We start from the raw sequence: 25,381 nt of genomic DNA on the forward strand, positions 1-25,381 counted from the left end.
CATCGTTCTTCTCTGCCACAGCTGTTACAGAGAAGAATGATTTGTCTTTTATATGTTCTCAATGGGGTCGGCGCTGCTGCCGCCGGCCCCATTGAGCGCATATAGAGAAGAGAACAGGAATCGCAGATCACACATAGGTGCGATCTGCGATTTCTATGGCCTAAGAAGGACCGTTGGGGTTCTTGAAGCCTAAAATCACTCCTAGCACTCTCCCTATAGCAGCTCCGGCATCAGCAGCACTTTCCCTGAACTAATGTCAGAATGCATCTAAGGCGAGCCGCGGGAGGGGCAGATTTCAATACTCGGGTGACACCTAATCTCACCAGCCACTCACTGCAGGGGAGTGGTATAGGGCTTGAACGTCGCAGGGGGAAGTTGTAATGCCTTCTCTGTCTTTCTATTGGCCAGAAAAGCGCGCAAATGTCTCAGGGAAGAAAATGAAAGTGACTCGAACATCGCGTGGTACTCGTCTCAAGTAACGAGCATCTCGAACACACTAATACTCGAACGAGTATCAAGCTCGGACGAGTATGCTCGCTCATCTCTAAAGTTGACTATTGCTATTGTGGATAAGCACTATGCAACCTTTGCATATAAAACAGGCACAATACTGTGTGTGATGCTAGTTGCATGGTCACAGTAATCATTTTATTGTAATCATAAATACAATGAAACCTCCCCAAGACATCACTTCTTTAAGAAGACCACCCCTTTATCCAGATCACATGTTCTGAGACATTATATATATATATATATATATATTAAATGTCTTCTCTGTGAGTAATACCCCCTACAGAAGACAGGCTTTCAATGATCAATGTAAATTTGGATGGCCATCTAGATGCCATTCTTCCCTATGGGAGAAAATGCCTTGCGTTTTTCTCCCAATACACATCGCACTTGCATACAAATTGCAGCTTTGCAAGTGCAATATCAGTCCGAGTTTCATAGACCGCTATCGCACTTGCACGCAACTCGCTCTAACAAAGAACTGTGGTATGACCCCTCCAAAATGCTTTACATGTTTCATATATTATAAAATCCCGAGAGACCCTCTTAATCTGTTTACCTAAAAAGCATATTTATTAAACATTAATATTTTAATTTCTTAGGAAAACTTGCTCCCGGATTGTGCTCTTCATGTGATAGACATCTTTTGGCAGCTGCTCATAACAGCATTGAAGTGGGAGCTGTATTTGCAGTCCTCAAAGCAATCCTAATGCTAGGTATGTTTTAATTTCTAATGTACATATGTTCTAGTATAAGTTCCTGGGATCACCTTGTAAAATCCACAACTGTTGTATACTACAATGTACAGCTTTATTACGTTATATTGGACATGTGGTTAGTATAATGTTTCCAATATTAGCTGTAATTAGACTATAGTCACATCTGCCGTTATGAACAGAAATCACATCTTCAATTATACAGTCATTGTAAAAAAAAATATCAAGCACCTAGAAGGAGTTGTCAGAATCAAACTTTCTATGTGTGATTGTAACCTTGATATAAGTAAGTGAATATCAGAGCAAAAGGATAATCTATAGCATAAAACTGAACACTTGAAGGGAGGCTCTAGTACCCTGTTGTACCGCCTCTAGCTTTGATACAAGATGTGATACTGGCAGGCATGGAGGCTCTAGTACCCTGTTGTACCTCCTCTAGCTTGGATACAAGATGTGATACTGGCGGGCATGGAGGATCTAGTACCCTGTTGTACCTCCTCTAGCTTGGATACAAGATGTGATACAGGCAGGCATGGAGGATCTACTACCCTGTTGTACCGCCTCTAGCTTAGATACAAGATGTGATACAGGCTGGCATGGAGGCTTTAGTACCCTGTTGTACCGCCTCTAGCTTAGATACAAGATGTGATACAGACTGGCATGGAGGCTTTATTACCCTGTTGTACCCTGTTGTACCCTGTTGTAGTGCTATATGGGGCATTCTTCAGCTGCTTGCTGGAAGGAGTCACAAACATCCGAAAGATCAGAAGTACTCTTATGAGGAAAGTGCAGGTACTCTTTAAATTTAGGCTTAGCAGGCTCTGCCAAACTGTCCATCATATTGACAGGCAGATAGCCGTGCATGTGAACATAGCCTTACACTCAGCTGATCAGGCACCCACTATCAGTGCCGCAATACACAGCGGTCGGAGTGGAAGCTGCTGCTCTAACCCTTGTGTCATGCTTAGTACTAGTAACTGCAGGCTGTGGTCTCATTAAAATCAATTGGAGCTATAGTTATAAGCACAGGCCACTACACACAGGTCTGAACCCTGTGTATTGAAGCGCTGACAGCAGGCGCCCAATTAGCTTATGGACTGGGGTCCCTGAGGATAGGCCATCAATAGTATGTTCCTCTTTAAATGCATAGTCATATGTTTTGTCAGCTTTAACATAAAAAGCAAAACATCTGTCACTGTATGGCCTTAGTCACACGGGCGTAAATACGCGCGTATATACGCGTGACCATGTCCATTGCCACCAATATGTTCTATCTTTTGTAGGTGCGTTTTTACGCGCGTAAAAACGCCCGTGGGTTTTTATGCGCGTATGTACGCGCGTATTTACGCCGTGTGACTAAGGCCTAAAGCTGTATTTTAAATAAAGTTTTGTAGTTGAACACTTTTTTTTCTATTTAGCATTTGAGAACAAAACAATTTATATGTTAAAGGTAAAAAAAAAAAAAGTTTGACGTTTCCTCTTGACTGCTTTTATATCCCACAAAACAATGTAGACAGACATAATGGAGGTCAAACATAGTCAAAAGTATGCACATTTAAACTACATTAATCAATATTCTATGGATACGTCAAGCAATACTTGTAAATACTACTTTTTGTTTTCAAAACATATCCGCTTGACTGACGGCTAAAACATGATGTGAATATTTTAACACTCAATTGTCTTTTAAAAATTGTTGCCATTTATTGTTATAGTATAATGATCAACAATGCAGTAATTAAAATATAGACTGCAATTTAGTATTGCACATAAAATAGTAACATTAAAGGGGTTGTCCCGCGAAAGCAAGTGGGGTTATACACTCCTGTATGGCCATATTAATGCACTTTGTAATATACATCGTGTATTAAATATTGGCCATACAGAAGTTATATACTTACCCCCCCCCCCCCCCCGGTGTTGGCGTCCCCGTCTCCATGGCGCCGACAAAAGCCTTCTTCTGCCTCGATTAGACGTGCTTGCGCAGTCTGCCTCTTCTGTCCCGTTGAAGGCGCTGCTCCAGCGTGCTCGCGACTCACAGGTCTTCTTCGCATGCGCAGACCAGCTCTCCGGCGCGAGCACGCTGGAGTGGCCCCATTCAACGGGACAGAGAGGCAGACTGTGCAAGCGCGTCTAATCGAGGCAGAAGAAGGCTTCAGTCGGCGCCATGGAGACGGGGACGCCAACACCGGGGGAGGGGGGGTAAGTATATAACCTCTGTATGGCCAATATTTAATGCACGATGTATATTACAAAGTGCATTTATATGGCCATACAGAAGTGTATAACTGCACTTGCTTTCACGGGACAACCCCTTTAAGTAAGAGAATTGACAACATTACTGAAATTTTGTACTCACAGCTTAAGACTCCATTCACACGGAGCAGTTCAGTTGCAATAAAAACCATGCCAAAGAGTGCATTGGTGAAACCAAGTGTGTTTTTACTATGTTTGTAATAAAATATGGCAAAAATGCACACGGTTTTGCAAATGCACTTTTTCCTGCGGTTTTTATTTCAACCGAACTGCCCAGTGGGAATGGCGCCTTAAAGGGATTTTCCATGGCTTAGAAAAAAAGTCAAAAGGGCTTAACCCTTTCCAATCCAATTTTGGAGTCGGTTTCCTAAAAGACTTTCTCTTTTTGTTGCTATACAACGGTGCCATCTGCTGGCTAAAGCCAGTGTGTGTGTGCCCCAGAGAGGCTCAGACAGCGGACTGGCTGGCAATAGATGGTAAGAGTACCCTGTTGGACGTCTTCTGACATTGGAGCTGTACAAGCTTCAATCAGAATGTAGGAAGACATCAGACAGTGGATTGGAAAGGGTTAAAATAAATAGAAATTAAATTGAAAACTCGCCTATCCTGGCAGCTCCTTGTGTAGCATAGCCCCCAGCACTGGCCACATGGAATCTGGAAGAAGCGGCGAGCGGTCACGTGACTTTCGTTATGTACATGACTGCTCAGCTACTCAGACTTCAGGATAGTTGACTATTCAATTTTTGTTGATTTTTAGCCCTTCTAACTTTTTTGCTTAAGCCACAGAAAATCCCTTTAAGCTACTTTAAATTGAAAACGTAACTGCACTTTTTAAGAGCTTTGACATGTCAGTGTAACATGCCAAAGTTTTGATCAGTGGGTTTCACACTGCTGAGACCCTGCGGACCACTGAGCGCTGTGTCCATTTGGCTGTTTTTGCTGCCTGTCGGCTGCTCTTTGCAACTGAAGATGGGCACATAAATGTCTATAGAAGTTAGTGCATCTGTCTTTAGCTGCTGAGAGGAAATGACATGCAATAAAGACAGCCGACAGGGCACAGCGCTTGGGTCAGCACTGCAGCCCTTCATTTCCGCAAACAGCAAGGGTCTCTGCACTCGGACACCCCACTAATGAACACCATTGGCATGTCGCTCTGACATGTCAAAAGTTTTTTAAAAGTGTAGTAACTCTTTAAGCAATTGTAATCTGTCCTCTTAAAAATATTATTATATTTTTTGCATGAATTAAAATAATTATCATGATTGTTAATCCTTTTTTTTCATTAGGTTAAAGCAGAAAAACAAAACAGCCAAGTCTCAGCTATTAAGACAAAAATTGCATGTATACATCTTTACATCTCATGGCCATATTATAGATCCATTTTGCCGTAATAGGGCTTCCGTAGAGGTGCACAAGGCCTCTACAGTACCTCCATATATCTTCATACAGATGCATACTGTAATTTCTTCTGTCAGCTTTAGTAGAAATCTAACAAGGGCAATTGATATGTTCCATCTGATTCCCTATGTACAGAGGAAGGTACTACCCCTTTGAAGCCACACAACCTCCGTACGTACAGCACCTCATTGAAGCCTCGGTCAGACGACCGTTTTTTGCCGCGATTTGCGGATGCGCATGCGATCTGCGCATATATAGAACCATTGCTTCGCAATGGGATCGGTCACATGTCTGCTTTTTATGCAGATGTCCGATAAATTATAGGACATGACGAATCGCAGATCGCGCCTATCTGCGTTCTGCGATTCCTTGTGTTCTATATATGCGCTCAATGGGGCCGGCGGCAGCAGCGCCGACCCCATTGAGAACATATACTATAAAGATCATTCTCCTCTGCCACAGCTGTAACAGCTGTGGCAGAGAAGAACAATGTTCGCCCATTGAATTCAATGGAGCCGGCAATACAGCCGGCTCCATTGAAAGCAATGGGCTGCCGGCGAGCGCGGGATGAATTTTCGGGAAGGGCTTAAAAATATAACCCCTTACCTGAAAACCATCCAAAAATGTGTAAAAATAAAAAAAAATATATATACTCATCTTGTCCCTGCAGCCGGAGTTCAGCCGCGGCCGGCCGGCAGTTCTCCTGAACTGCTCTGTGTAGTATTCAGCAGCCGGGGATTTAAAATCCCCGCCTGCTGAATGGGCTGCCTCTGATTGGTCACAGCTATTGAATGACAGCAGAGAGCTTCCCCTGCGCTGAGCCAATCAGAGGCAGCACACTCTCACCCATTCATGAATTCATGAATGGGTGTGAGTGAGAGCTGCCTCTGATTGGTGAGGGCTGTGACCAATCAGGGGCAGCCCATTCAGCAGGCGGGGATTTTAAATCCCCGCCTGCTGAATACTACACAGAGCAGTTCAGGAGAACTGCCGGCCGGCCGCGGCTGAACTCCGGCTGCAGGGACAAGGTGAGTATATATATATTATTTTTTTTACACATTTTTGGATGGTTTTCAGGGAAGGGCTTATATGTTTAAGCCCTTCCCGAAAATTCATCCTGTTCTCGCCGGCAGCCCATTGCTTTCAATGGAGCTGTATTGCCAGCTCCATTGAATTTCAATGTGCGGACAGCGCTGCTTTGATCGGGCCCGTTTCGCCGAAAACACTGCTAGCTGCAGATTTTTCGGTGAATCGTCGGCCCGGTCACGCGATTTGCGGATGCGCATCCGTCATGCGATCCGCAAATCGCGGCAAAAAACGGTCGTTTGACCGAGGCCTGAAGCAGTACGGCAGAACACGGAGTTTGTGTGTCTTCAGTCTGGGGAGTTGTAACGCCTCTGTGCATTGCTAAACTGACTCAAGGAACAATCCAGGTGCTAAGACAGTAATGTTCCTGTCCTGTAAGAAATACTCATTATGCATGTACAGACTGCCATCTTGTGGTTACATGTTAAATTGTTTCTCTTAAATGCATCCTATTTTGCAGGAGATGCTGACATTGGTAATAGCAATATCAGCTCTTCTAAGCAGAGTAATGCTGATATGACGGAACAATCATTGGATGAAGGGATAACAGAGCCTCAACCACCTCTGCCGCCATCTGGGAAACCATTTGTTGTAGAGACAGCAAGTTTAAGCGAGTATGCCAAGTATGTTCTGAGAACAATTTGCCAACAGGTAATTCAGATGTGAAACTCCTAATTTCTTTGGACTGAGAAGGATTTGCCCAGAATATAACTGTTCTATTTTTCCTTGGGGAATAGGAGTGGGTTGGAGACCACTGTTTAAAAGAACCAGAGAGGCTCTGTACTGATAAAGACCTCATCTTGGATCCCGTCCTCTCAAATAAACAAGCTCGGAAGTTACTACAGTTGATTTGTTATCCTCATGGAGTAAATGATTCAGTTGAAGGAGATAACATCCAACGGCTCCATATTAAGCGTATACTACAGGTAGTATATTGGTTGGGATGCTTATATTGGTGGGCAGGTTATATCTCTCCTGTATTAAGGAGACCATTGCTGTAAATGATATATAATAGTTGAGGGACTATTAGAGATTTAGCATTTGAGTTTCTGACCTGAAATCCAATGTACCATAACCTGAGATACTAGATGTATATCTGTTATTATTCTTGGCTAATAGGACAGCAGCTAGCTCACAGAAAATACCTGTTTATTTCACTGGCGATTGGTGTTTAACTGGATCCCACAATCTGCATTGTCTAGGTGGGCTTCAATCACAATTGTTAACTCTAAGATGAACTAGTAGTAGCACTGGCCATATGATTATATCAGAAGTCCTAAACGTTACGTCCTTTGTATAGTTGTTTAACCCCTTAAAGATGGGTCCATTTTTGTTTTACTCATTTTTGTTTTTTTCTCCCCCATTTAAAAGAATTATAACTTCTTTATTTGTGTTCGACATGGCCATCGGAGAGTGTATTTTTTTGTGTTGGAGGAGTTGCATGTTTCAATCGTACCATTTACTAAACCATATAATGTGCTGAAAAAACTTAAAATTTTTTTAAAAAAAGGGGAATGAAATGGGTAAATTCTCAATTTCACCCTTTTTTTGGTAGGAGGGGGTGTCTTGTTTTTATGGCATACACTTTAAAGCAAAAATTACATATTAACTTTATTCTGTGGGTCAGTACGATTATGGCAATACCAAACTTATGTTTTTTTCTCATACTACTGTTAAAAATATAATTTAAAAAATTTCTATCGCCATTTCTGACCCCTCGTAACTAGAGATGAGCGAGCGTACTTGCTAAGGCAAATTACTCGACCGAGTATTTCCTTTTGCGAGTATCTGCCCGCTCGTCTCAAAAGATTCGGGTTCTGGTTGGGGGCGGGGAGCGGCGGAGGAGAGTGGGGAGGAACAGAGGGGAGATCTCTTTTTCTCTCCCCTGCTCACTCCAGCAACTCCCTGCTCACCCCCGCCGGCACCCGAATCTTTTGAGACGAGGGGGCAGGTACTCACAAAAGGCACTACTGGCTCAAGTAACTCTTTTTTTTCATCAATAGAACTATGTGAAGGTTTGTTTTTTGCAGGAACACCTGATATTTTTATTGATCTAATTTTGAGGTACATAGGACTTTTTCACCACTTTTTAGAACATTTTTTCGTGGAGACGGGGTGACCAAATAAGCACAGTTTTGACATTGTGCATTTTTTCTTATATTGTTCACCATACTGCGATCAAAGTTAACATAATAACATAGTAATGCTGAAAAAAAGACATACAGTATGTCTATCTAGTTCAGCCTATCCCCCCCCCCCCCCCCACAATATTGATCCAAAGAAAGGCTAAAGACCCCAATGAGATAGAAGCCAATTTTCCTAATTTTAGGGGAAAAAATTCCTTCCTGACTCCAATCTGACAATGAGAATAATCCCCGGATCACCGACCCTTCTAGAGTGATTACTGATTATTGCACATAATACTATCACACTCAAGAAAGGCGTCCAGGCCCCTTCTAAACTCTTTTATCGAATTCACCATTACCTCGTCCACAGGTTGAGATTTGCCTAGTCTCACTGCTCTTAAAGTAAATAATTACCCCCATCGCTGTTGGTGTAGAAACTTTCTTTCTTCTAGATGTAGATGATGCTCCCTTGTTACAGTTGCAGTTCACCAAAAAACAAAATCCCTCCTTCCTACACCAACCCTTAAGACATTTGATTACCACCCCTAATCTCCTGCTGCCTTTTCGGTGTGGCACGTAGTACAGGTAACATTCAGGAAGTACTACTTTGGAGGTGCTTGCCCTAAACTTATATCCTAGTTCCCTGAAATCATTTTTGGTTTCAAGTACTTCATTGGAAGTTTAAATAATACAAATTAGGCTAAATAGCCAAAATAATCTCCATGCAAGGGCTGCAATTTAAACAAAAACATAAAGAACAAAGAAGGACCATATATTAAATAGAAGCATTGGGTTATCAAATGAGATTGATAAATAACAAATAAAGAGAGTAAGAGAAATTGAGAGTCCGCAAAGTCTCTTTTAGGACTGGGTGTATAGGGGCTTCCTTTAAGTGAGCAATCTTCGGTGTAAGCGTGGAATACGTAACAAAAAAGTAGACCAAGGTTGCCATGTCTTCATGAAGGCCTCTATCCTATCATCTTTCATAGTGGACAGTTTTTTATATAACATCATCCTAGAGACAAAAGCTTTGACAGATCGGACCAAGAGATTAGCGGACAGCCATTGTGCAACCAAAGCTGTAGGACAACCATATGACCAAAGGTGTAACAGGGGAGGATTTTTAGAGAACTCTAGTGATCAAGTTGACTATCTGACCCCAATACAAGTGTATATTGGAGCAAGTCCACCATATATGCAATGTCGACCCCTGGTCCAGACATCCTCTAAAATAATTAAGGGGAGCATCTGGGGAAAATTTCTGTTATTCTCATGTGAAGCATATATGATTTGATCCATGTTAAATTTTTAAGGAAGATTCAGCCAAAATAACCTGGTGACTTCCCTTTGATATGAAGATGCAACAGTGATGCCATGTGGGAAGTGATAGGGAGATGTTCAGATCCTGTATGCAACGTTGCATGTAAGGCAACTTCACCCAAAGAGTTGGTTGGTTCATACCAGAATACAAAAGAAAAATCACCTCCAGTTGAAGTGGCCATAAACCTAGTCTCTTGAGGGAGAAGAACCAGTTAGAGACTGGCTAAAGCTATATATGTGAGAGAGTTCAAGCTACTTATGGTTAGGTAGTACATACTTTTCGGAGAATTGCTGGGGAGTAAGGAGCCTAGACATTAGCATGAAGTGACAAAGCTGAGTTAATCCCCTCTCTCTATACCAGCTAAACGTATCTGGCAACATACTCAGGAAAAAGGTCTGTTTGGGAATGATAGGGGGAAGTGAAAAGGGGGCCAACATGAGGAAATATCTGTACCTACTTCTTCTCCAGAGTGAGAAAAGATGATGGGTAAAAGGTGAGGTTGGGTGGATAGGTGAGGATTCAATATTTCTAGGTCGTCATCCCGACGGCCCCATTTACAATGGAGGTTTTCCCTCTGACCTTGGTAGGGACAGGAAGAGCCCTTAAAAGCACCTCCCTTCCACTATTCCTTAGTGTCTTCCTGTCCCTACGGTGGCCAGATGCAAGCTCCAGGGAGGTTTACCTACCGGAGGCACGTAGTGCTAAAGATCCCCTGGAGAGAAGAGGTCGGGGCAGCAGACCTTAGCAGTCCCTGCATCCCCGACTTGCGCCGCCATGGAGCTGTCAGTCGCCGAGCAGCGCAGGCCTCCTTGAGCAAGTCGGCATCTTCCGGCCGCCGCTGCCGCAATCAGGTAGTTCCTCCTGGCAGGGGAATGGCAGCGGCGGCCTCCCTGGTCCTCGGGGCTCGTAGTGGTGACGTCATCCGGTGTGGTGATGTCACGCGCACAATGTAGGGGGCGTGGCTACTGGCGAAGACCCGGAAATGGCGCCAAATTCAAAAAACTTCTTCATAAAGCAGGCTCTACTCCTCATAGAAGTTATCCTACAACTGCGAGAAGTGCCTTAGCATGTCTACACGCGACAGCTTAGCACGAGATGGGGAAGCAGATACCCTACAAACCGTGAGTGGCTATATGCCAAAAAATGGAATATGAAAACTTGTCATTGTGATCGATTGGATGCATATATGTTCCCTTTTTCACTTCTCCCCCATTTCTTGTATGGGTTAGACGGATAAGGACTAAAGCGGACCCCAGGAAAAAATATAGAAAGTGTGTTATCTGTAGTAAGAGACTAGAGGATAACTACAAAAAACCCTTATGTGAAGAGTGCACCAGGAAAATCTTAGCAGAGGAAAGGGCGGCGTTTAAAACAGATATCAGGTGCATGATCAAAGAGGAATTGCAGGCCTCTATGGCGTCCTTCTCTCACCCTCAGCCTGGTCCATCAAGGGCCCCTAAAAGGTCAAGCCAGGCGGAATCGGCAAGCACTATCTCCTGTGAGTCCCTGGAACTCCTATCAGAAGGAGAACTAGAAGATCCGCTGTTCTTACCAGAGGATGAGAAAAAATACTATTTTTCCTCAGACGACATAGGGCACCTCATTAAAGCGGTGAGGAAAACTATGCAGATCGAAGAGGACCGCCCGCCCAGACCCGTCCAAGACTAAATGTTCGGGGGTCTTCGGTCAAGGAGGAAAACCATGTTTCCTGTTAATCAAAGCCTGCAACAAATTATCGGGGATGAATGGCAGGAACCAGAGAAGAGACTATCTGTCTCCTGAAGATGTCCGCCTGTATAGAGAGACCCCAAAGGTCGACATGCAGATCGCTAAGGTGGCCAAGAAAACTCTACTACCCTTCGAGGATGCATCTCAACTCTCAGACCTGATGGACAAAAAGGTCGACTGTCTGGTGAGGAAGACCTGGGAAGCGACGTCCTTTACCGTTGAAGCTAATATTGCGGCAACGTCAGTACCCAGATCCGTGGCTGAATAGAATGGAAACCTCAATTAAAGACCGGGCTCCCAGGGAAGAATTAGCCAGCTGTTTCCCTCTTTTGAAAATGGCCACTGCTTTTCTAGCAGACGCGTCAGCAGAATCCGTTAGATACGGTGCAAAACCCGCAGTTCTCAGTAATACCGCAAGAAGAGCGTTATGGCTAAAATCATGGTCAGCAGATGTAACGTCCACAAATAAACTCTGTGCCATTCTGTTCGAAGGTAAATATATGTTCGGGCCCATCTTGAATAAGATACTCGAGAAAGCGGGAGACAAAAGCACGACCCTTCCAGATAGAAAATCCTATAGGAAGCCATCCTTTCCAAGGAGGATGTGACAGCCACCTCCAGAAGTCCAAGGGAAAGAGAAAATGGGGAGATGGTTGTACCCCAAAGGAGGTCGGGGTAAGGAAATTCAACCCATTTCTGACTCAACAGAGGGTAGACTAGCACGATTCCTGGTCCAGTGGCGGGGGATAACATCCAACCCCTGGGTATTTCAGATAGTTGAAACAGGGTATTGAATCAAATTTAACTCCTTACCTCCTAAGAGATTCTTCCTAACCTCCCCAGGGTCCCCACAAGAACAGAAAAATCTGCTAAAAGGCATCCAGGAACTGAAGGCGGAGTGCTACCATAAAAGCCCCTTGTATACCAACCAAGTACCGCAAAGAGATAGTTATGAGCGGTTGTCAAATGCCTTTGCAATGTCAAGGTCCAATACCACCATTGGAATTTTGTGAAAATTAGAGTTATGAATCAACTTTAATATCTTTCAGATGTTATCTGGTGCTTGTCTTAATAGGATAAAGCCTACATGGTCTTTATGTACAGTGTAAGGGACATTAGGTAATGGTTCAGACGTGAAGCAAGAATACTTGTCATGAGTTTATAATGTATGTTTAGTGGTGAAATCAGATGGCAATTCTTAGGAGAGGTGTAATCTTTATCGGATTACAGAATAACTGTAATATGAGCTTTAAGAAACTCATTTGGTACACGTTTACTGGAGAATATATCATTATAAAATGCATTCAAAGGTCAGGTAAAGGACCTTAAAGCTATCCGGTCCTGGGGCTTTGCCTAGCTTGAGGTTTTTAATGGTCTCTTCTACTTCTTCTTCATCTCTGAGCTGGTTGAAATGGGATCATTGATGTGCTGTAAATTGTGAAAAGGAGACTATTATAAGAGAATTATAGGGAGCCTTTAGAAATCATAAAAGGTTCTGGCTATTTCAGTTGAATTAGATGTACAATGCCCATTATTGGATCTGATAGCATATGCAGTATGAATATCCTGGCGAACCCGAAGCTTAGCTATCAGAAATCTATCAGGTTTGTTAGCTAGCTTAAAAAATGTGGACTGAGTCCAGTGAATGGCCTTTTCAACCCCGGCAGCATACAACAGATTACGTTGGAGTCATGTTTTGGATCTCTTTAATCAGAGCTAGATATGGTCTCTGCAGATTAGCTATTTCCAGAAGTGCTAGTCTCCTGTCTAGCGTCTGCTGAGTTCAGGATTTCTCCGCTTTCGTTTGTCCTGCAGTCTGAGAAATTTGTCCTCTCATAAAGGCCTTATGATCAAGCCAAATCCATATGGGTGGCAAATCAGAAGTTATATTAGAAATAAGGTAGGAATTAAGTTGTTCTAAAATTGTTGAAGGAGTTATAGGGTCCTTCAAGAGGGTTTTGTTAAGTCTCCAGCATCTGAAAAAGGGTGTTTTGTCTGAATCGTCTATTGGGACATTACTATAGTGTGGTCAAACCAGGCACAGGGTATGTGCCTAATGTGGGCCAAAGAGGGAAAAGCAGGTATAGAGACCAGCATCAATATGGGAATAAGATTTGTGAAAGACAGAATAGAATGTGTAACCCCTATGAGAACTATTAACCTCCCTCCAGACATCTGCCACGGCTAAGTTTAGAGGTCAGCAGGAATTACTGAGTACCACAGAGGTCATCAGGGCCCATCGATGTACAGTCTATCTATCTATCTATCTATCTATCTATCTATCTATCTATCTATCTATCTATCTATATATATATATATATATATATATATATATACAGTGTATGTATATATATATATATATATATATATATATATATATATATATATATATATATATAGTAACATAGTGTCCTCCAGGGGAGGGGCGGCAATGACACGCAGGACCAGAAAGTGCAATAAAACTTGCTTCCGTTTTATTTTTCCAGCACAGCCACACAGAAAAGGTCTTTCAAAGTAGCAGAGGCACCACGCAAGGTGCTCAAGACCATACAAAACACAAATGCAAGTTGCACCATACAAGGTGGTCAGAGGCTTCCTCCTCAGGCTGTCAGGCTGTATGCCTCTCCTAAGGCTGTGAGGCTGTACAGCCACACAAAAGATCCATATGACATAGTTCATCCAAATCTGCACCACGCAGGGTGCTTAGCTCCACCAGGCAAGTGGTAATCCCACCTCAAGCTGTTAGACACTGACTCCTGGGAGCTGCAGCCTTTTATGCTCCAGTAACGAGGTCAGTGCCTGCAGCGGAGGTACCTGAGAACCAGAGTGTAGTAGTGGACTGGATCTCCACCCTGTCCAGACTAAGAGCCTGGGAGGGAGATATACTCCATGCACAACTTTACCCTTTAACTACCTACAATATATATACTGGTGACTTGACGTTCCTAGAGTTTATTATATAGATGAATGAATAACTTAAATGGGTTGGTGACTGGGGCATAGGAATTTACTAAAACGATGCGTTGATAATTAAGGGAACCTTTTAAACTAACAAATGTGTCCTGAGGATTAGACTCTACCTTGTCAATCGTTATTGGAAGAAACCTATGTAAGAGGATCGTGACCCCCTGATGGTTTTTTTGAGTAGCAGATAAGTTTTACTTGTGAAAACAGGGAATCATAGTACCGTGGTACTGAAGAGTGAGAGAAATGGGTCTCCTGGAGACAAATAATATCTGGTCTATATTTGAGATAAAACTATAAATGCCTTGCATCTTTTAAGTGGTGATTTAAATCCCTTAATATTTTGGGAAATAATAACTAAAATAAGAAAAAGCTGGGATATCTGATGTCCCAGAGAGAAAAAAAATTGATATAGATCTGGCAGTGAGTGATCCATCTGCCAATGGGAAGAGGAGGCCTCCTTTGGGGAGAAGGAGCCATGGGCTGGGATTTTGTAACTTGTGAGCTATAGAATAGTTCTAGAAGGGTGCTTTGAGTTAAAGCTATGTGGTTTTTGTTCTCTTTGCCACTCTTGCTGGTCATTCTAGTTAAATCATGTAGATAGGGTCAGGCCAAAAAAGTATGCAGTGGGGTACATAAAGTTGTGCTAATACGAGGCATGAGCAAGACTCATGGAAGGGGGTTAGGCATTCCAGTTATCGTGTATGTGTCCTCCCTGTTGGGAGGTCAATGAGACTCACTACATAATCCCTTTAGTGTTCAAGAAGCTTGAGAGTATAATGCTGAGAAATGGCAGAGATTTTTTGCAGATAAACTGATCTGTAATTGGCTACAGGACAGCACTTGTAGTGTACAAGAGGACTTCCATAGAATGGGCCTCAAGATTTATGGTGTGTAGCTGGAAAGATAATAGCTGACTAGCAGCCTTGCAAACTAGGTGGGGTAGCAATGAAAAGTATTCATTAAATTGCTTTTTTAATGGTGTATAAGCTTAAGGGCTCCCACCCACTTGCGTCAGCGAGTTGCGTTTTTTTAGCGCTGCGATAGAGCGCTAAAACTTTATAGTTTGAAACAAATGAGTTGTAATGTGGCTATGCACATTTGCGTTTTTTCTCGCAGTGCGGTTGCGTTTTTTTATCGCTTGCGACTGCCCTATATTAGTGCAATGTCCTATTTTTTTCTCGCCCATGTAAGTCAATGGAGTGCTGTAATATCGCATCGCAAAACGCATAATGCGTGCGAGAATGCGATGCGATGGTGCTATGTTTTTTGTGTGGAAGTTTGGACAAAAGCAAGACCATAAGAAAACGGCAAAATACTCCTACCATGCGATGAGAGCTTTCAGAGAACAAAAACGCATTGCAATCGCACAAAAAATGCAAGTTCACACTTGCGATATCACTGCGATTTTTTTTTCTCGCAAAAACGCTAACGCAAGTGGGTGAGAGCCCTGACAGTGCTCTGCTACAATGTGCTATATCAGTATCTGCAGCCCAATCTCCTCAGAGGTAGGAGTGAAGCAAAGATCTCACCTGGTCTCTATAGCCGCATACTCAGGTCACTTAAGGCAGCAACGAAAACAGGAAGGAAAAGTAGAGGTGGCCCGGGCTCCAGCTAGAAGGATAGAGGTCAGCGGTGTGCTGCAGCAGGCCTTCGGCTCAGCCTCCTCCTCACTGTGTCTGCAGAATGTGTGGAACTGGATTCCACCACGGTCACAGGAGCGGTCCGACGGATGTCCTCTGGAACAAGTGTCCAGTCAAACTTTGGAGCACAGGTGAGTCTCCGTGCGCAAGTTTTGGTCCTTTACAATTCCGGCAGCAGGCCCAAAGCGATTAATCGGGCCTCAGAGCAGAGTCCAAGCTGAGTTCAGGCAGTAAGGCATCTGAGTTTTGAGTATTATGCTATATTTTGGGGGTTTCAGGAGAGAGCTTGGTGGATATGTGTCTACACATCTTGGTTGCTAGCCACACCCGCTCCCTGAAATCATTTGGAATAAAGACCCACCATCTACCTCTAACTTTTTCATTAATGTCAATGTGTACCATGCCACTGGATTCTCACCAGCCCCTCCCAGTAATCTGGCAACCCAATCCAGATGTTTTGAACTCGAGCGCCAGGAAGACAACACACCGTTTTACGATTCTCGTCTTTGTGGCAGATTGCCTTGTCTATTCCCCTAATAATTGAGTCTCCCACTACCAGGACCTGTCTAGCCTGCCCTATCCCCCTTCATAATGGAGCAGACATCCCCCTGGTGGTCAAAGGGGATGTCATATTGCAGCAGTGCTAATCTTATAATGGCATCCCCCTCATCTGCCAACTTTGCAAACTTGTTGGGGAGTGCCAGTTCCGGACTAGCCTCCCCGGATCTCTTCCCTTTACCCCTCCTTCTGACTGTCACCTAGCTAGCTGCCTGATCATTCTGCACTCCCATGCTAATATCCATCCTCACATCTACCCCAGTGAGTGCCCGCTCAGTAAGCAGCAAACACCTTTCCATATTGCCAAAGGATCTCAGTGTTGTAAGCTGCTCATTTAGATCCAGGATTGGGGCTTCCAAATGTGCAGTTATCTCCAATTGCACTTGTCGGCTGTTAAAGACAGCTGGCACCTACTCTGTACAGAGCAGGCTCAGCTCCTGGGCCCACTCTATACCAACCCCGCAACCAGAGGGCATACATGTACGCACTTTAGCGTTAAGGAGTTAAAAGTCTGGAAAAGTTGAATGACAACCAATACAGCATTACACCTTTTACCGAAAATGTTTGTGCCTAGTTATGTAGCAATATAAGAGGGGGCTGTAGATCATGGCTTATATAATTTAACATAGATTAAACAGCTTGTAGGAAACCTTCATTGTGAAGCTGAAGACGTATTAAATGGGTTGCGCAACATATAAAGTTATCCCTCATCCACAGGGTAAGCAATAACTTTTTGAAAGGTTGGAGTCTGACGACTAGAACCCTCAGCAATCCTCAGAAAAGGGGTTCTGCAAGTCCCCAAATGAATTGAGCTGAAGTTGAACTTGTGCACCACCACTCCATTCATTTCAATGGGATTGCCAGAGATAGCTGATGATAACTATCATGTGGATAGAATATAACTTTATATGGTGAAACAACCCATTTAATAAGCCATATAAGTTGGGTTTTTTGTTGTTGTCTTCAAATCGAAATGCAATGTTGATCAAATAAATTATAGTGGAAACAGAACTAATAGTAAAGCATATAAGTTAACAGTACACAAGTTATAGATGATTACCAAAGTTGTTACAACTTTAAGATGAACATTTATACCTTCATTACTACCATGTGCACTGAGTGGCTTAATTGCATATTTACTTAATTTCATACCATTTTCCTCACTGTACAGGGCCGCCTGGACATGGGCGGATTTGCATTGCAGAATCCGGGGTAGGTGTCCGCCCTTGGGTTTCGCAGCAAATACCATCCATAGCATGCTATGGAAAAGTGATTCTTCCTGCACATAAGCGGAAACCAATTGTGATTTCCGCTTGTGCAGAAAAAATCGCAGCATGCTCCATTTTTCTCCGGATTTTGCGCAGACGGCTTCCATTGAAGTCAGGGGAAGTGTTCCGACCCGCGACCCTTCTGCAATTAGCATTGCGGAAACATCACGGGCACCCGTGTCATCGCCTAGCGTCGGTGCGGGACAATCTATACTGCACATGTCCGACGGCGAGCCATCCGGCCATCCGCAGTACAGAAAAAGAAGATGACTTACAGGTATGCAGGGTCATTGGCCGCGGTCAGGGCCGGATTCCACTGTGGGATTCCACATGCGGAATTCGGCTTTGCCATGCGCAGGTGGCCCAGCAGTACTTTGGTTGCTATGAATAGCTGTAGACTGTACTATTAATTATGGTCTATATTTTCTCTATTTACTAGAACCTTGACCAGTGGACACTCAGGCAGTCATGGCTGGAGATTCAACTGATGATCAAGCAATGCATGAAGGAACCTGTTAGTACTTTATCTCTAGACTCCACATAACATTGTATGTAATAGAGATCATGACTTCTTATTACTTGGATCTTTATGAAGGCAGAACTATTAAACCAGGATTGTAATGCACTTTTCAGGGCTCCAACTCAGTGACTGAGATGAATGCACTTTTGGATAATATTGCCAAGGCCACCATAGAAGTATTCCAGCAGTCCGCAGAATTAAACAGCAGCCCCAATAATCCTGCCAGTGGTCTCTTCAATGCAAACTGTGCTGCACATGCGGAGACAAACACCACAAGATATAATGTGAAGTCAGCCTTCCTCAGGTAATTTTTACAGGATACACTACTATAAATTAAATAGATAAAGTGCTGTTATTTAATAAATTGGTGGCCATGCCACAACAGAAATATGAACTAGTCTGTGAACTAAATAAGACCTAATTTAAAGGGGTGGTCCAGTTACCAGACAAGATTTCCCCAATACTACTAACTATGCTAAAAAACCAAAAGGGTACTTACCCCTACTCTCCCCACCTCTGCCGCCGTGATACAGCACTACTGCGCTGTCATGGTCCTGGTGTTTGATGTGGCAGATTACGTCATCAGAAGTCACCTGACTGCTGCGTCCAGTCAGAAGTTGCAGCATGACTGTTCTGAACTCCTGGCATCACGTTGCCCAGGGTGTGAGCACTGATGCCAGTAGACTAGGAGGTGATGCTGCAGCTTCTGATTGGCTTCAGTAGTCCGGTGACCTCCACAGACGTTATCTGCCACAACAAACATTGGGACTGCAGTGTGGCTGCAGCATCGGGTCGTGGTGGCACAGAAGGGGGAAGTACTGATCCTTTTGTTATTTTAGGATCTTTGGTGGTATAGAGGGAATCTTATCTGGTGACTGGACAATCCCTTTAAAGGGTTTTTCCACAATTAACATACAGTACATTAAATTGTTCTATTGAAAAATATAACTTATACCCCCCAAAAAACGAGTTATGACTTTTAAAAAAGTGGATACGAAAACCAAAATATGGAAGAAAAAAAAAGGACTGTCATTAAGGGGTTAATAAACTGTCTTCTACTGTGATGTTGTTAGAATAGATTCTTCATTTATATGCTTTGTTATACTTTGTATCCCAGTAATCAGCATTTGAATCTGTAAACTGAGTTCTGCTGTAATGATGGCACAATACTCTGCATCTTTTAGCTTTCACAGTGATAATGTCACAAATTCCTATCTGTTCTTCATCATCTGTTTTTCATTTTGATTGTCAACACTGATTTCACACATAAATGGATCTGTTGCATTTTAACAAGAGCATAGATTTTTTTTTTAAGATCATACAACCCCCTTAAACTCATTTGTTCTGCAAAGCATTAATGGCACATAGCTGTTTGTTCCTTTAGAGGTGGCTTTTCTGCAGTGGGTCTTCCCTGCAATCTGCAGCAAATCCTTACGCATTACAAACATCCATGGTAATTATCTGCAGCTTAATTAGACTTGCTGCAAATATAAAATCTGCACTGTTGGTCAATTTCCACTGCAGATCTTCTTCGCAGTGCGTGGACGAGAAGTCTTAAAATCCTATTCTTTTTTTCTGGCACTGTAATACTCTACAAATCTTTAAAAGGTTGTCCCATTATAAACTATTAGTATATGCCATCAATAATAGATCGTTGGGTTCTGCCGACCAGAACCCCCGCTGATTTCTGCAGGAAATATTACCCCAGAAAGTTTCCATTCACTTCAAATGGAAACTTTGCCTGTAATACCAAGCCTCACCACTGCAGTGGGAATGGAGCTGTCTGCTTCCTAAATAAAGTAGCTTAGTGCATAAGAGCACTGGCCCAGTAAACAGCCCATTAGCAAAGATCCTAAGGAACACCGCCCACTCTATCCCCGCAATTAATAGTTTACAATTGGACAACCCTTTAAGCATGCAAATTTGCATGTGAACATACCCTAAGTATGAACATACTAGGAGAATAAGAGGATCTTCACATTGTTAGATGATGACTTGATACATATAATATCTGCATATTAATTTATCTGTATGATAAATTATATGATTTAACCCTTTCCAATCCACTGTCTGATGTCTAAAGACATTCTGATTGAAGGCTGTACAGCTCCAATGTCGCAAGACATCCGGCAGGGTATTATAACTGTATATTACTGGACGCTCTGTTGTTGGGGGGGCCTCTCCAGCATGTCCCATACTGCAGTACTGGCTCTAGCCAGCAGATAGCGCCATTGTATAATGGCAGAAAGAGAAAGCCCCCTAGGAAACCCTGAATCCAAAATTGCATTGCAAAGGGTTAATGGTTTAAAGTTATATAACACTATCTAACTCTTTTTTGGTGCAGCTCTTCAGAACGTAAAGGTGTCTGGCTTGTGGCACCTCTAATTGCTAAATTACCCACCTCAGTCCAAGGAAGAGTACTAAAGGCAGCAGGGGAAGAACTGGAGAAAGGACAGCATTTGGGGTCATCCTCAAAGAAAGAAAGAGATAGGCAAAAGCAAAAAAGGTACGTTACATATCTTTTTCACTTTGTTTTACTGAGATGCAATGATGATGATATAACATTGTCCTTGTATGTATAACAGAATTATATTTACAAGAAAAAGTAAGTGAACACTTTGGATCCACCTGCATTGATTACCAATAAAATGTGGTCTGATTGTTATCTAACTCACAATTATACACAAATATCTAAACTAATAACACAGAAACAGTTGTACCATTCATATATTTTATTGAGCACATTCATTAAATATCCACAATGCAGGGAGAAAAATAAGTGAACCTCTGTGTTAAAGGAAACCTGTCATAACCTTTGACCCCCATAAATTACATCATGAGGCTCAAAGGTCAGGGAATGGGGAGGCCAGGGAGTTGTGTTTGATTCCTTTAATGATAGGTTTCCTTTAATGTCTTCTCCAAGAGCTAACTGACCAAAGGTATTTCATTTAAGGTAATGAAATAGGAAGTGTGGTTCTCACATGTGCGTTGCTCTTTAAATGAAGGCACACAAAGAATGGTTACCGACAAATCTGTTCTCAAGACAGTTTGTTTAGTATAAACTGTGCCTTAAGACAAACAACTTTCAGAAGATGTGCTATAGAGAGGCATGTAGCTGGGAAGTGCTACAAAAGCATTTTCTGGGATTTTCTGATGTATTTAGTAAAGAGTAAAGAATAAATAAGACTAATGTTTGTGTATTTTCCATGAAGCATGTCTTTGCTAAGTCAGCATCCATTCCTATCCTTGGTGCTCACCTGTTTAAAAGGACAAGATGAACAGAGAGAGGGACTCCTGACATCACTACAAAACCAAGTAAATCAGGTAACTTATCTTAGTAATGCTAGGATATCCATATGTCATTTATCCCCTGGAGCTACATAATTGTACAATATACTGTACGTTTGTGTATACACCATTTAAACAAAAATCATTTTCTATGTCACATTCAAGAAATCTCCTTGTTCTAAGGCACTGAAAGGTAACATTTATTAACATGGTTTTGATTTTAAAAATCATTTCTCATTTATACAATTTGAGGAAACACAACAGTAGTAAGATTCTTTATAACCCACTAAGTACAGTAGAACCTCAACTAACGTTATTAATCCATCCAGAAGCAGTGGACTTTAGTAGAAATCAATGTTAGTTAAGGGCATTACTTCCATAGGAATTAATGTAAATCCAATTAATTGGTTCTAAGACGTTCCAAAAAACACACCAAACCCCATTTAATAGAGAATAACTCTGGTCTTTAATACCCAAAACAGTAACAATAACAATACTGAATGAGTATAAAACACAACTGTAAATAATTAATTAACATTTAACAGGTTTTTGGACATTTAGCATACAGTAGTACTGTACAGTATTATTCTTTGGAGGGGACATTTGGTCTTTTGGCACTAGGACCAGGAGGCAGGCAGACACAACAACGTTCAGCCGACACTGTGCACTGTGGAGAGGGGAGGAGTAGGCGTGCGCTGATGCAGGAGAACCAGGAAGTGACCGGCATCAGCTGCGCGCCGCCTCACTGAGCGGCGCCCGGGGTCATGGAGCGGTCGGCGCCATTATCTGAGGAATGCAACTTTATTTGAGGGACCGCCGCTGCCCTGACACATCGATGTTAGTTGACAACAGCCTTACTTAAGAGCAACACTACTCAAGGGTTTACTGTATATTGTATACAACATTAATATTCCTGGTGCAGCAGGAAAGAGGCTACTGAAGTGTGTGCAGAGTATGTTACTGTATCGAACTGTTGCTGTGGATTTTTTATGCCCGGCTGCCTGTGTATAGACCAAACACTAATTAATCAATGAACAAATGGTCTATTAGGCTTCCTTCACACATACAAGTTTTTCAGAATTTTTAAACACTTGGTATTTTTTACAAGTGATTTTGAAGACATTTTATAATTTAGTAACATTTAAAACATGTGCCTTTAATGCAAGCTTTCAAGTCCGATAGAGGAGCGTCAGATCATGCCACATTAAAAAAAACCAAAACAGCAGAAACGCTGTGTATAGCATGTAGACTTTTCAGCTATTTGCTGAGGACATTAAAATAACATCTAGTTGACGTGATTTTGACCTTAACAAGAAATTCTAAAAAATAAACTCAAAAATGACAACAAATTCACAGTGAAAAGCGCTGCAAAGCGGTGTATATAAGGCCCAATTCACATGGGTGTATTTGCACTGCGGAATCTGGAGCAGGCGTTCGCCTCCAGATTCCGCGGCAAATACTGCCCATAGACATGCTATGAAAAATCGTTTTTCCATGTCAATGAGCGGAAACCAATTGTGATTTTCTGCTCGCGGAGGGAAAATTGCAGCATGTCCTATTCCAGGCGGATTGCTTCCATTGAAGTCATTGGAAACCCTCTTATCATTGCGGAAGGATCACGGATTCCGCCTCATCGCCTAGTGATGGCGCAGCATTTTCTATACTGCCCATTTGGGCAGGTACGCAGGGGTCTCTGGCCAGAAACAGGGGCAGATTCCACCGCAGGATCCAGCATGTGGAATTCGACCTGGCCGTGTGCAAAAAAAATCAAGCACCTGGAAGGAGTTGTCAGATTGCAATGAAACTTTCTCTGTGTGATTGTAACATTGATATAAGTAAGTGATTACAATATCAGAGCAAAAGGATTTTATTGCAGGAAACTGTTGGGCCGCCTCTGGCTTGGATACAAGATGTGATAGGGTGGGGATGGAGGCATACAGGTTTAATATGCTATCCTGATTCATATCGATCTACATTTGCTGTAACTGAGCCTCTAGGTCCTGCAAACTTGTAGGCCTTTGAAGTTGCCGTCCCAGATCGTCATGTAAATGTTCTGTTGGTGATGTCTGGTGGTCAACAAGCTCTACACAAGCAGAAAAAGAGGTCACTACACTCAAGTAGCCTCTGAGAGCCTTTTTATAGGCGAAGGGTGGAACCACTTTTATGGCCTCAGGTGACAAGACCGTTCATCTAATCATGCCACAACTCTAATCATTTGGATACCTGCCTGAGATGTAACTGCATGCCGAGTTGTGCAGCAAAACGACAACTTCTATGGGCTGGATTTCTTTTACAACGTATAGATTTAGCTGGATATGTGACAGCTCTATTTCAATGGAGTTCTACTGTGTAAGACTTAACAAATACTGATTTAACTATTGGTACCTTCTTAGATTCTCAGTAATTGGAAAGAAGAAAAATACCAGGATGACGTGAAAGCGCGGCAAATGATGCACGAAGCTCTTCAGCTACGACTTAATTTGGTAACATTAGCTCTTCTACTCACATTATTAGTTATTTCTCATTGAATATATAGCCTTATCTCCTTCAATAGTGCTGTACATAGATTGTCATCACTCATAATTTAGTCGATTAAGTTTCTGTTAGAGTCTCCATTGTACATATATTATTTTCAAGGTGACAGCTTTCTGTACTTTCAGGACATTGTATGAGGTCCTACAATATATTCAATATCCTAAAAGTTCAAAATCTGCTTTCTGTTCTCCTCACATACCAGTAACAGCCCATACACGTATTTGCTTTCGGCAGTGACACCAAGGCCACCATTAGAAATACAAGCGACATAGAAACAACCCTGAGAGTGTGTCCATATTGCAGGAATTTGCCGCAGATTTTTCACATGGAGTCTCCGCCCACAAAATCTGCGGCATTTCCAGTAGCTGCAAAGTGAATGAGATTTTAAAAATCACATTCTCACTCTTCAGAAAAAAACAGCTGTGGAAATGGACAGGAGATGTGGGATTTAAATCCCCAACCTGTCCATTAAAGCAGCGGATTTTCAGTGCGGAGTCAACCTCTTCAAATGAGTGAGTGGTTCCTGCACTAAAATCCATTTTAAAAACTCCACCAAATGATGTAGAATGAAGATTTGCCCTGAAGATTTGCTGCGGACATTGCTAAGCAAATTATGCCAGATGTAGACATACCCTAATGCTGATTCCCACGTTTAACATCCCTGTCTAGTAGCTCGTGTCCTATCTAGAGATGAGCGAACACCAAAATGTTCGGGTGCTCGTTATTCGGAACGAACTTCCCGCGATGCTCGAGGGTTCGTTTCGAACAACGAACCCCATTGAAGTCAATGGGCGACCAGAGCATTTTTGTATTTCGCCGATGCTCGCTAAGGTTTTCATGTGTGAAAATCTGGGCAATTCAAGAAAGTGATAGGAATGACACAGAAACGGATAGGGCAGGCGAGGGGCTACATGTTGGGCTGCATCTCAAGTTCACAGGTCCCACTATTAAGCCACAATACCGGCAAGAGTGGGCCCCCCCCCCTCCCAACAACTTTTACTTCTGAAAAGCCCTCATTAGCATGGCATACCTTTGCTAAGCACCACACTACCTCCAACAAAGCACAATCACTGCCTGCATGACACTCCGCTGCCACTTCCCCTGGGTTACATGCTGACCAACCGCCCCCCCTCCCCCCCACAGCGCACACCAAAGTGTCCCTGCGCAGCCTTCAGCTGCCCTCATGCCACGCCACACTCATGTCTATTTAGAAGTGCGTCTGCCATGAGGAGGAACCGCAGGCACACACTGCAGAGGGTTGGCATGGCTAGGCAGCGGCCCTCTTTAAAAGGGGCGGGGCAATAGCCCACAATGCTGTACAGAAGCAATGAGAAATAGAATCCTGTGCCACCGCCATCAGGAGCTGCACACGTAGGCATAGCAATGGGGAACCTATGTGCCACACACTATTCATTCTGTCAAGGTGTCTGCATGCCCCAGTTAGACCGGGCTTTTTAATTCATA

General features: G+C 42.8%; 1 protein-coding gene across 1 annotated transcript in view; it reads left to right on the forward strand.

Moving 5' to 3' along the window:
- MED12L (mediator complex subunit 12L) overlaps positions 1-25,381 on the forward strand; it is a 504,977-nt gene that overhangs the window by 400,991 nt on the left and 78,605 nt on the right. Inside the window, exons 26-33 of the mRNA XM_066599797.1 lie at positions 1,113-1,226; positions 6,427-6,617; positions 6,704-6,892; positions 18,014-18,088; positions 18,208-18,398; positions 20,439-20,600; positions 21,307-21,418; positions 23,776-23,865. Of these exons, the coding sequence (XP_066455894.1) occupies positions 1,113-1,226; positions 6,427-6,617; positions 6,704-6,892; positions 18,014-18,088; positions 18,208-18,398; positions 20,439-20,600; positions 21,307-21,418; positions 23,776-23,865 (1,124 nt within the window). The remainder of the gene's footprint in view (positions 1-1,112; positions 1,227-6,426; positions 6,618-6,703; positions 6,893-18,013; positions 18,089-18,207; positions 18,399-20,438; positions 20,601-21,306; positions 21,419-23,775; positions 23,866-25,381) is intronic.

This window comes from Eleutherodactylus coqui, chromosome 1 (genome assembly GCF_035609145.1).
Source record: "Eleutherodactylus coqui strain aEleCoq1 chromosome 1, aEleCoq1.hap1, whole genome shotgun sequence".
NCBI classification, from domain to species: Eukaryota; Metazoa; Chordata; class Amphibia; order Anura; family Eleutherodactylidae; genus Eleutherodactylus; species Eleutherodactylus coqui.